This window comes from Schistocerca nitens, chromosome 4 (genome assembly GCF_023898315.1).
Source record: "Schistocerca nitens isolate TAMUIC-IGC-003100 chromosome 4, iqSchNite1.1, whole genome shotgun sequence".
In the NCBI taxonomy this organism is placed as follows: Eukaryota; Metazoa; Arthropoda; class Insecta; order Orthoptera; family Acrididae; genus Schistocerca; species Schistocerca nitens.
In genome coordinates, this window is record NC_064617.1 from 673,773,749 (window position 1) to 673,787,214 (window position 13,466).

Sequence of the window (13,466 nt, forward strand, 5' to 3'; positions counted from 1 at the left end):
ATACTTCTTAAAGCTGCCCCATGAACTGTTATAGTATTTAGGGTCAATACATTTGAATGTTAGTTTCTCCTGTATACTTTGAGACCAACACTTCCATTTAAACTTTTGTCCAATAGCTTGTTATACCTAACAATCTTCTTTCAACTTTCCTGTCTGCTGCTCAGTGTCTCCTCCATGTGGTGAGTGTCAATGTATCCTGTTTTATATTATTGCTAGTCCACCTTAGATTTTCCATAAAATATGTAATGAAGATACAAATATTGTGTGAACTGTTTGTATGGACTGTTCTTTATGTGTAAATGAGTGTTCATAACTAGGACTATAAATAGTTATACCATTTTTTATATTCTCTTGTGTATTTATTTTTCACCATGTTTTTCATGAATTTGCTGGGTTTCAAGCAGGGATTTGTTTTTTGTTAGCTTTGGTACATGTCCATCTAGACAAAGGGACCTGTTTTCTTTAGCTTCAGTATTAGTCCATCTAGCTACACCATGTCATATGTGGCAGTCAATTCAATAAAATCTTTCCAGAATCGTGGTTCAATTTTTTATGCTATAGCTACAACAACTGCAAGTAGCTCTAAAACAAACTTGATCAGGAGGAATGACAATGTCAATTTGTTTGTACATGTATTATATAGAAGCCTGTTGACCAGTTTATAATATATACTTAAGATTGCTACAGGAAAGTAAACTGCTTGACCTCCACCGAGTTTCCCTCAATTTTGTTTGACAATAGTTGAAGAGCTATTTTAAACTGATTTGGCATCCATTCTGATATTAGAGTATAAGTGCAGAAATTTTTAAGCAATGTTTCAAAGATACGCAGTGAAGCAACTACTGAAGTTAGGAATGTTGTGCTATGCCACTGGGTGCTCAAGTCTTCTTTTGACCCAGTTTGGCAGTGTCTATTCATTCAGGTAGACACTCAACTGGTTGTCATTCCCATTTAAAAGACTGTGTAACAAATACACCAGGGCTTGTGAATATGACTGCTTTCACTGGTCACTCAACCTGTGATATGACAGCACATGCCTATGCACAAACTGTAATAGGATGTGCTGGATGGGTGCATAGAACAGATCGTCCACAGAGGTAGACCCTCCTGGTAATGGTTTCAGACTAATTTCTTTTTAAAAAGATGACAAGGTTAGATCAAATAATGGAAAATATAGGACGGAATAATGACAATATTATGAAAAGGATAGATCACTACTCTCCATATAATGGGATGCTGAGTTACAGACAGTGTAAAGGGACACATCCTCCTCTAGCATTACTTTTCCTCAACAGTAGTAGTCAATACCAGTAATATTTTTCGAATTTTGGACATGTCAATATTATCTCAGCTGTTTTTCTGAAAAATTTCATATAATTTTATAAGCAATATGTTATATTTTAAGCTAAAATTTATGAAAAGGAATTATTCTGTTTTCATTGTTATAATCAATATGTACTAGCTCTGAATGTACAGTTAAAATTGTTCTTTTATTATTATTATTATTTTAGAAACATTTGAAATTACAAAATATTTGGCCTACTTAAAAATTTTTATTATTAACTATGCAATCTAATACTGTTTATTATGTTTATTTCTGGATTCCTTTATGAAATAATAAATGAACTTAATAGAAATTCATTTCTCAAGAAAAACTGTAAACCCTTTGGAAGTGAAGTAGTAGTAAGCATGCCTCTAATGTGATCAGACGTAGTTTAGTATTTTGGGCAAACTGTAATTTTGACTATGTTAATGTGAAAATTCAAAACACTGTGTGATATATTAAAATGTGACAAAATAAATTAACATAAAAACAGAAATTCTGCAATGACATTATTCAAAATTATTTAGATCAATTGAACCTTGAGAACCTAAAACGTGAGAATTTCAGCTTCAAGAATCAGACCCCTAGACAAGAAAAACTGGAGCCAACTCTACAAGAAAATATAAGTAAACTAAAAAGTTTATTGTAATCTTACTCCTGTCAAATCTTCAGAAAAAGAAACTTCCTGGCAGATTAAAACTGTGTGCCGGACCGAGACTCGAACTCGGGACCTTTGCCTTTCGCGGGCAAGTGCTCTACCAACTGTGCTACCCAAGCACGACTCATGCCCTGTCCTCACAGCTTTACTTCTGCCAGTACCTCGTCAGCGCACACTCCGCTGCAGAGTGAAAATCTCATTCTGGAAACATCCCCCATGCTGTGGCTAAGCCATGTCTCCGTAATATCCTTTCTTTCAGGAGTGCTAGTTCTGCAAGGTTCGCAGAAGAGCTTCTGTTAAGTTTGGAAGGTAGGAGATGAGGTACTGGCAGAAGTAAAGCTGTGAGGATGGGGCATGAGTCTTGCTTGGGTAGCTCAGTTGGTAGAGCACTTGCCCGTGAAAGGCAAAGGTCCCGAGTTCGAGTCTCGGTCCGGCACACAGTTTTAATCTGCCAGGAAGTTTCATATCAGCGCACACTCCGCTGCAGAGTGAAAACCTCATTATTCAGAAAAAGCTTTGCGAACTGGTGAACAATAGTAGCAACCAGGAAGGAGGAGGTAGATTACAACAGGCACAACAAAAAGACTGCTTTACATTTAAGTTTTTGGCCAAAAGGATTTCTTTCAAGTGGAAAACAAACATGCAGTCACACAAGTACAACTCACACGCACCTGACCACTGTCTCTGGCTGCTGAGGCCACTGAGTCTGCCTCAATGGCCAGAGATAGTGCTCATATGTGTGCAAGTTGTGTTTGTGTGAATACGTGTGTATTCTCTACTTTAGGGAGAAAAAAAAAAAAGGCTCAAATGTGTAGCTGTCTTTTCTTTGTGTCTGTCTACAGCTCAATATGCCCTCTTTAAAGTGATTAGCAGTCTATCCTTTTCATAATATTGACAAGATTATATAATTTTTAAATGTTCATTTTTACTTACTCCTCTGCACTGAACTGTTGTTTCTGACTATACAGATGTTCCACTCTGTCACAGAATACTGAACAAGGTATAACACTGCAAAATAAGTACAGAAATTTCATTAAATCAATATTTTGTATTTACCTACACATTTAATAATATCATGTAAACTAACATGTTGTGAAGATAAGAAAATTGTGAAAAGTGATTGTAGGGGCTGTTTTTGTATGCAGAAGTGAGTGCTGATAAATAGAACTACAACTCATTATAATATATAAGATTTTCTTGTGTGCAGTTTATAAAGAATAGAATGAATGACTGCATGGCACACTGGACATGACATACGTAATATACCAAAAATGTGAGTAAAACATTACCATTATTAGAAATGAAGGTCAGAGATGGATATCAGCACAATTAATACAATATTTAGTTTTAGATACATAAATAGTAACACAAAAGTTGGAAATAGACTTGGGTGGAAAATAAGAGCAAGATAAGATGCAATAATGACTTGTCAAGTTTATTACATTGTTAATATAATAGAGGGAAACATTCCACGTGGGAAAAAAATATCTAAAAACAAAGATGATGTGACTTACCAAACGAAAGTGCTGGCACGTTGATAGACACACAAACAAACACAAACATACACACAAAATTCAAGCTTTCGCAACAAACTGTTGCCTCATCAGGAAAGAGGGAAGGAGAGGGAAAGATGAAAGGATGTGGGTTTTAAATCCCCTAAGGTAAGTCTTTCCGCTCCCGGGATTGGAATGACTCCTTACCCTCTCCCTTAAAACCCACATCCTTTCGTCTTTCCCTCTCCTTCCCTCTTTCCTGATGAGGCAACAGTTTGTTGCGAAAGCTTGAATTTTGTGTGTATGATTGTGTTTGATTGTGTCTCTTATTACATTGTCAATTATATAGTGTTTGTGCAGTAAACAACTGTGTACCATTGTTGCTATTTTTATATGAATGTTTGGTGAGTGGGGATCCCATTAGAAACACCACCTGTATATGAGTGTGGCTGGTTCTCTACAAAACTGTAGAAGTACCATACCAGTACTGACCACCATTGGCTTGATAAAGGGCACCAGGAAGGAATGAGGAATGAATGTCTGAAAATGACAATTGCAGATGTTATAACTTAAGCCTGTGACAGTAACCACTACATGTGATGCATGCTGAGAATGAGAAGTGTCATCATTTCACAGCCATAGTTTTTTGATAGACTTGTGAGAACTTGACCAGTGAGACTCCCAACATAACATCTCTGAGTGTCAAGTGCCACTGATACACTCTGCCAGTTTAGTCTAGACTCAACCTGTGTTACATTAGGGAGGGGGGAGTGGACAGGGGGGCGGGGGCTCCATGGAGATTCGACCAGCAAGAATCCTCAATACAACATCTCAGACTATCAAGCGGTACTGAGTAGATACTCTCTGCCAGTTTTTGTCTCAACTACCTGTGTTATACCAGGATACTCAGTCCACAATAGTGTATATACAATGTGTAAATAAAGCAGTGAACTCTAATGTATGTATTCATGTCGTATCTTATCACATCTGCCTGTACATGAGTTCCTACAGACATCTTGAAATGGGCATTCAGTTGTGTGACACATTGTAGCATCAAATACTGGGAGTTCTGTGGAATTGCATCTTTGAGGAGTGCACACTGGGACAGTGGATTGCAAAAATTACATCTCTCATCTACTTAAATTGTAGCACATAGGGAAGAACCGTTACAGGAATGTACAGTGCCAGTCTTCCAAAGATGAGGACTGACATCACGTCAGAATATGAGAAAAGAAATGTTGGACATCTGAAGAAGAGAGCACTGGACCAACACTTTTGAATAGAATAGAATAGAATAGAATAGAATCTTTATTTGCCTTTCAGTATGTTTTCCATACAATTGGCATCGTCAGTGTGTTCAATACATTTTTTTTTAAATTACAGTAATTATTATTGTACATAATTGTGCCTGTGCAGGGCAAGCAGATATGCATGCTAAAGTAATATTGGTAATACAACAATTATTCATTCACAATAGTAATAATAATAATGATAATAATAATAATACATCATAACAGTTAAATATACAATAGTATCAAGATATATTTATGGTACATCTTATGTATCCATGTAAAAAGTCTTTGTTGGTACATTACTGTCACAAACATATAGGTATAATTCATATGGCAGTTTTTTGTTTCATGTAGCATATCTCTTTTGTGTCACTGTTTAGAAACTCATCAAGTGAGTAATATGGCATACATTTGAGCCACACTTCTATTCGCTTAAAGTTATTCATCGGTAGTTCGCTCACAGCCTTTGAGAGTTTGTTATAAAATTTCAAGCTAAGGTGTTTATGGCTCTTTTGTATTAATGTCAGCCTTGTGTACGGTAGGTCTATGTTACTATTATTTCAAGTATTATGAACATGCACTTCAGATCTTAAATTAAAAGTTCTTTATTATATTAAACAATTATAAATATATATACTAGTTAGTGTCATTATCCTTAGTTCTTCAAAATGATTTTTGCAATTTTGTCTTGGTGCTATTCCTAAAATGCACCTAACTGATTTCTTCTGCCACTTGAAAATAGTACTTGAACCCACTGAGTTACCCCAAAGAAGTACCCCATATTGCAGTTGTGAATGGAAAAAAGCAAAGTATGTGGAGATTAGCAGATTTTTACTGGTAACATGTCTCAGCTTGTGTAATAGAAAGAGAGTTCGAACAAGTTTGCCACATAGATAATTTGTGTGTCTGTCCCATGTAAGTTTTTGATCTATAAATAAACTTAGTAATTTGACATTTTTTTGTATTCTGTTCAATAGGTTTCAGGGTGAATAAATTTCTTCAGTTTTTGATTTGGTTAATAATAAAAGGTTGGCTCTGCACCAGTCACTGCTCATTTCAGTTACTACTTTGTTGTATTCTATGACATCTTGCAGATTTTCTCCATCTCTTATTAGTGTCATATCACCAGCATACAGTACATTGTTGCATGGCATATAATTTGAGAAGTCATTGATGTAAACAATGAACAGGAAAGGGCCAAGCACTCAGCCTTGTGGAATTCCTCTCTTTACTTTCATGGGTGTTGACTTTTGATAGTTTCTTTTTACTAATTGTACCCTATTGCTTAAGTATGATTGAAAAAATTGCAATGGTTTATCTACAATACCATAATGTTCTAATTTTTTTATCATTATTTCTAGTGTGACTGAGTCGAAGGCTTTTGTTAAATCTAACAGTGTAGCACAGGTGAGTTTCTTGTTTTCATATCCTTCATATATATATATATATATATATATATATATATATATATATATATATATATATATATATATATATATATATATATATATATATATATATCATTTTCAGACCACAAATGGTCAAACCACAATCAGTAACTGCAACTAAACCTTCGGCAGAAACAACAGCAAAACCAACAGATACTACAACAACAGATCCACCATCAACAGAAATAGTGCCAATAAAAGAATCAAAGGCAGCAACAGCACGTAGAATCCTGTCAGCACCACCACCACAACCACTACCACTACCACCACCACCTCCGGCCACAGAAACAACTGAACCAACAACAACAGTAGCAGCAGCAACAAAACCATCATCAAATGTTGCAGCAACACAACACTGCCTAAGGAGGAGTCAAAGACAAGGTACATCTACATCATTAAATAAGGATTTTTTTATGGCTTCAGACAAAGAAAAGGAAAAGATTGCGACAAATCAGCAAGAAAATCTGCAGATAAGTCACAACTACTATGGAAAAAGCAGCACATTACCAGGTAACGACAAAAGAAAAAATACTTGCAAAACAGTCAGGAAAATGTGTCAGAATATTCAATGCCTCAGAAACAAAGTACTAGATCTAGAAGTAGCTTTAAATAATCTTGCTGATGTCTCTTGTATTTGTTTATCTGAACACTGGTGCAAGGCTAGTAAATTAAATCTCATAAATATAAGCAAGTTTAATTTAGCATCACATTATTGCCGAAGTGTTTTTAAAAATGGTGGGGTATGCATTTGCTCTAGAGTAGGACTGCAGTTCAAAGTGAAAACAGAATTGGACCATCTAAGTATAGAAAAACATTTTGAATCATGTGCCATAGAGTTAAAAACTGAGGAGAAGAGTGAAAAACTAGTTGTCATTACAATATATAGATCTCCACTGGGTGACAAAAACATATTCTTCAAAAAAAATAGAAGCAGCATTAAACACTTTTTATACTAATGATGTGAAATTATTTTTATGTGGAGATTTTAATATTAACCTGTTAATTGAAAGTGATGAAAAAAGACAGCTTTTGAGTATACTCAGCAGCTTCCACATGAAACCACTCTTTACAGATGCCACCAGAATAACAGAACTGTCATCTTCTCTTTTAGACAATATTTTCACAAATATGGAGAATGGTATCAGTGAGCCACTAAACGTAAACTTAGGTCTTTCGGATCACAATACACTATTAACATACATAAATTACTCTATCCCCAAGGCAGTAAAATATAAGTGGGGATACAAAAGGCACTTCTATACAGAAAAAGTGAATACTTTCATCCAGTTGTTAGCTAATGAAACCTGGGAAGATGTCTTTGCACAAACAACAACCGAGGAATCTTTCAATGCTTTTTCTAGTACATTCATGTCCCTATTTGAGATGTGTTCCCCAAAAAAGTTCACAAAGATCAATGTCATGCCTAGGAACACAAGCCAGTGGATAACACTTGCTATTAGAGTATCTAGTCAAACACTAAAACATATCAGTCAACTCAAAAAAGATAACAAAGATGTACACTTCACAGATTATGTTAAGACATACAAGAAAATTTACAGGAAGGTGATCTAAAAAGCCAAGACAATGCACAATGACAGTGTAATTGCTGGGTCAGCAAACAAATCGAAAGCTATATGGAATGTAGTAAAAAAAGAAATAGGCCCAAGCAAAAATGTTAGAAATCCAGATGACTTTGTTTTAAAAGATGATCAAGGTGTGCTAGTCAGAAATCTTACTTTCGCAAATTACATTAATGACTACTTCATAAATAGTCCAATCAATCTGAGTAAAAATTGTTCTAAGATTAGTAGAACATCAATCCCAGAAGAACAAAGTGTTAATTCATTATTGCTACCTCCCATGAACAAATTGGAAGTTAATCGAATAATAAAAACAATGAAGAATAAAATGTCCTCAGGGATTGACGAGATACCTTGCTCAGTCATGATGAGATGTGCTAGTGTCACATCAGACCCACTCTCACACATCATAAACATATCATTTTCAGAAGGTGTCTTTCCACAACGATTAAAAATTGCAAAAGCAAAACCATTGTATAAAAAGAGCAATATACATGAAGTGGGAAACTATAGACCAATAGCTTTATTATCGGTATTTTCAAAAGTAATAGAGACAGTCATGAAAAACAGAATTACAAATTACCTCGAGAAATTCAATCTATTGTCTGTAAACCAACACGGCTTTCGCAAAAGAATTAGTACAGATTCAGCCATCACCCAATTCACTGAAAATATTGTAACGGGGCTAGATAAGAACAACAGTACAATAGGAATAAATTTGGACCTCTCAAAGGCATTTGATACTGTCCAACATGATATACTGCTAGACAAATTAGAATATGTTGGTATACGAGGAGTAGCTAAAAAGTGGTTTCAGTCATATCTCCATAATAGGAAACAGGTAGTAGAAATTGCAACAACAAACAGTAAAAACCAAAGTATTGTTTACAGATCGGATATTCAAACTGTGCCAATTGGGGTACTGCAGGGGAGTGTTCTAGGACCTCTCCTATTTCTTCTTTACATAAATGATATCAAGATTCCAGTAAATGCTACTCATATAACCCTGTTTGCAGGTGACACAAACATTGTAGTAACTGACATAAACCGGGTATTGCCAACATCTGCAACAAGAGTTATAGAATATTTGCAAAATTGGTTTGAAGTGAACAAATTAACCATAAATATCTCTAAAACTAATTATATCCCTTACAGGAAAGCAAAGTCACACTCTGATCTAGATCTCAGAATACAAAATAAAGAAATTGTGAGAGTTGCTACCACAAAATTCTTAGGTGTACATATAGACGAAAGTTTAGACTGGAAATCCCATATCCTGTATCTCTCGCATAAGTTAAGCTCTGCTTGCTTTGCTTTACATGTTATTAGCTTTGTATGTAGTAGGGAATGTAGCAGAGCTGTTTACTGTGCTTATATACATTCTGCTATTACCTATGGCCTCACCGTCTGGGGTCACAGTAAGAAAAATCTCAAAACCATCTTCACTCTACAAAAACAAGCTGTTAGAATAATTACCAACAGTTCAAGGCTAACTCCTTCAAAGCAATTATTTTAACAGCTGAATATTCTACCCCTACCGTGCCTCTATATACAGAAAAGCGTAATTAATGTAAAAAGAAATATTAACAATTTCCAATCCAACTCGGATCTACATACTTACAACACAAGAAAGTGCAATGACATTCATACAAAAAGAGTTAACAAGGCTTTGGCGCAGAAACAAACAAACATACGAGGAAGCAGATTGTATAACAAACTACCGGTAAAGATAAAAGAAATAAAAAATTGTCTTCATTTAAAGAAGCAGTATTCAAATTTTTAATGACCAACTGCTAGTATAGTGTAAAAGAATACCTGGAATAGCTTCATACTAAACAATTATATGTATGTACTCTGTGCCAATAGTAATTTCTAACTGACTGTTGCTATGATCTAAATAAATAATATGTACAAAAGTGCTAGAATTGTATGTGTTATATCTAAATATCAACTGTGTATTCTATGTAAAAAGTCTTTCTCATACATCAATGTAAATAATCAAAGTTATACATGCTATTTCAATGTGGTCTGATGTTATGTAGTCTACTATGCACATCTGTATTTTGTATAGTATTGTTCACCCTATATGTGTGTACATATATATACTATGTATTTTTGGACGAAATCCATGCAATATATATTGTCTCTGGATGAATAAACTACTACTACTACTACTACTACATTCAGGGAATACTCCTTCTTCAAGTATGTGATTTGTCAGATACGTTAGTGGCATTAAGATTGCAGTGGCTATGTGTTTAACAATACTGTTACTAAGCCCATAATAGTCCTCTGGTTTTGAGATTTTAAGTTTCTTTATAGATTTGATAATGTGGCCGGAGGTGATTTTTGACCAAGAGAATTTCTTGGTTGCTGGTGCTTCTTGTTTAAGAAGGGTTACAGCAGCTGAAATATTATCAGAATTATTTTTACCAAAAGAAGAAGAAGAAGAATAAGAGCTGGCACAATTTATAAAATATTCATTAAAGATGTTGCAATCTATAGGCACTGTGGCTTCCTGTTTGCTCATATAGATTTCACATTTTATTATATTCCAAGCTGCTTGACAGGCATTTTTTGAGCCTGCAATATAGTCATCATTTCCTTTACATACAGCTGATTTTATTTCATATTTGTAAAACTTCTTAAGGGTCACATAGTGTTTCCTGGCTTCCTCATTTTTATCACTATTATTTTTTAGTATAAGTAGCAGTGTCCTCATTTGCTTGAGCTCTGGAGTGTACCATTTGTTAGAGTGCTGAGGTTTTTTTCTGTTGTTAGGTGTGCATCTTTTTGTGATAAGTGGACAGTGACTATCTACTGCATTTTTAATTATATATAAAAACATAGAGAAACATTTATCATGACTTTTTATATTGTGTAGTGTATTTGGCCAATCTACCACCTTCAGTTCATGTTTCAATTGTACAATATTGCTCTCTTTTAGTATTCTGAAAGTGACTAACTGTTTAGTTCTCTCTGGGTTCATACTGCCTATTCTGACCCATATCCTGTCATGATCAGATAACTCTAACTTAATCACATCATGCTTGAGCTGATCCTGATTTACATTACTAATTACATTGTCAAGGCATCCATCTAGTCTAGTAGGTTTTTCATTTATACAGTAGCAGTTTAGTGTCTTTAGGCTGTTAACCATTTCATTTACATTTTTTCTACTTTCCCTTATATCTATATTGAAGTCACCTGCAATAAAAATTTTGTGATTTTTGTGTTTAGTGAATAATTTGATTAGTGAATTTAGTTTATCTATAAGAACTTCCTCATCAGAGGCTGGTGTACGGTACACAGAAGCAATGATAATTTTTTGGGTATGCAGTACCATGGCTGCTACTTAAGACTGGAACAAACTAATAGTACTTTAATCCTTGATTATTAGTGGTGATGATGATGATAACTTACTCTTCATGCACGGTTTCTTATGAGTGCAAATTTGTGGTAAGTGATGTCTGTGGCATTAAATGTATGGACAAGCGTGAAAAGATTGATATTAGGGCTTAGTTTTCTACTTTAGCTATTTCTTCACCTACTCTGGTTGATGTAGCAATGTAGAGAAAAAAAAATTGCAAGAAAAATAAATGAAAATTTGAAAACTTATAAATATTTGTAAACTGTGTGATTATTGCATATAAATGGTTATGTGTTCCCAATACATAAAGTAAGAACAACTTACAGGCAACTCATTTCAGGAACAAAGAATACATGATGTTAAATAATGAAGCTTATATATGTATTTTTCTAACACAGTACGGATTCTTATATGAATATCACAGAGTATCTTCTCACTAATGTGTTTTGTAGCTGACAACTTGAGCTTCTTGAAAAAGAAAATGGCATCCAATTATAGAATAAGACAGCTCTTCATTTGTATTTGTAACCTGCAAGAGACTGATCAGTTTTATTTTCTCTGCTTCAAAGTGTGAGAGGTTGAGGTGATGTGATCATATAACTAACTTTCAACAAAGTATTGACTTGGCTATGAAATACAAAAGTGTAGGAAAATAAAAAACATCCATCTAATTGCAGTGCAATCCACAACACTGTTACAACAGGCAGTAAGCAATAAGGTGTGGGCATGGATAGCAGTTGCCAAAGCCCTACTCCTGATCTTCACAGCTCCTAGGTTTCATATTTGCAATTAACTGGAATGCAGACCTTTTCTGTTTTTATTTTATATTTTAAGTGTTTAGTCTTTTGAGTTGTTTGATGGTGTTCCTTATCAATTCTAATATTTTAAGATTGTACCAATCTATTCACTTCTGTACTACACCCTGCAACTATATAATGAATTTTACATATTCTAGACTTTGTTTGCAATTGCCATGTACCTGCTCTACTGTTCCTTCCAGTGCCTAGATCATTCTTCCTGAAAGCTGGAACAGATGTCGTACTAATCTATTTTTCTTATCAGGGCCACCAAAACACTTTTTTCCTCACCTATTCCTTTTAGTATTTCTTCATTTTGTATTTATTTAACGGGGTATCCACATACAGCACACACACTGGCTCTCTCCCTCTCTGTCTCTCTCTCTCTCTCTCTCTCTCTCTCTCTCTCTCTCTCTCCTCTCTACATGGTGACCAGTTGAGCTTTCTGTTTCATTGAAGAATTGTTGAGTGTGTAATACCTCATATTTTGTGTGACAGGAGAGAGGAGGGAGAATTATAAAAGTGTGTTAGTTAAAAATAGATGTAGAAATAAATGGAATGTGAATAAAAATGAAAGGTGAATCAGTCAACAGCCCATTAACAAATTCATCAGAGATGCCCTCAGTGTAAATATAACAACAACACATTTATTTAAATGATCATCATGTGATATATTCATTAAGAAAATTTGCTATTTTGATAAAACAACTGAGAAATTTCATAATATGGCAAAATATCATGACCATGATCAATAAAATATACATTCTCACAAACTATACAACTCCTTGAGAAAAGCATGTTGTCATAAATTGTTATGAGATGTGTGGTATATTATTAAGTGCCTTATGCATTAATCTAATGCTCTTACACTTGTGTAACATATATACAAGGAAGTTCGTACTGCTCATAGAACATGATTTCTGGTTAAAAAGACTTTTAGATAGATGTCACATATCAGATAGGGATCATTGTTGTGTCTTTTAAAATGCCTGTTCCACAGATAAGCTTACCTTCTTGATCTTTCCAAAGATAAGACAATACTGTTTATAGCTAAAGCCAGTTTTCTTTATGCTACTACTTATTATCTCCCTATCAATTTGTCTCCACTTTCTGTTTTACTTAAAGACAAGTAAAAATTGTGCAAAATTGTGTGAAGCCATAAAAATTCTTCTATTGTATGTAAACTTCATTGTTAGCAGTGGAGTAATTCTCTTTGTTTGTGTAATCTGAAAGTATGATATTTTTGTAATGGTAACTGACATATTATTTCCCTCAATAGTATATTCTATAAAACATATGCAAGAGGTACTGGGTTAGATTGAGGGAGGGAGATGATCCAATTTAACCACTTGATGGCTGGTACAACAAGTCACTTATATTTAGGTTTTCTTTGACCAGTATAACAAGAAAGTTCTAATTGCTGCTTCATTCAGCAAGTTATTCTTTGTATGTTCTTCAGATACCTCATGCTGATGGCCTACAACATATTTAACTAACCAATTTA

General features: G+C 34.5%; 1 protein-coding gene and 1 non-coding gene across 2 annotated transcripts in view; one reads left to right on the top strand and one right to left on the bottom strand.

Annotated features, from left to right (window-relative positions):
• The window catches only part of LOC126253086 (uncharacterized), a 246,575-nt gene that overhangs the window by 133,031 nt on the left and 100,078 nt on the right, over nt 1-13,466 (bottom strand). The window contains exon 4 of the mRNA XM_049954187.1: nt 2,916-2,990. Within this exon, the coding sequence (XP_049810144.1) occupies nt 2,916-2,990 (75 nt within the window). The remainder of the gene's footprint in view (nt 1-2,915; nt 2,991-13,466) is intronic.
• Trnas-uga (transfer RNA serine (anticodon UGA)) lies at nt 2,345-2,419 on the top strand. Its single transcript has one exon. It is a non-coding gene; the product is annotated as a tRNA-Ser (tRNA).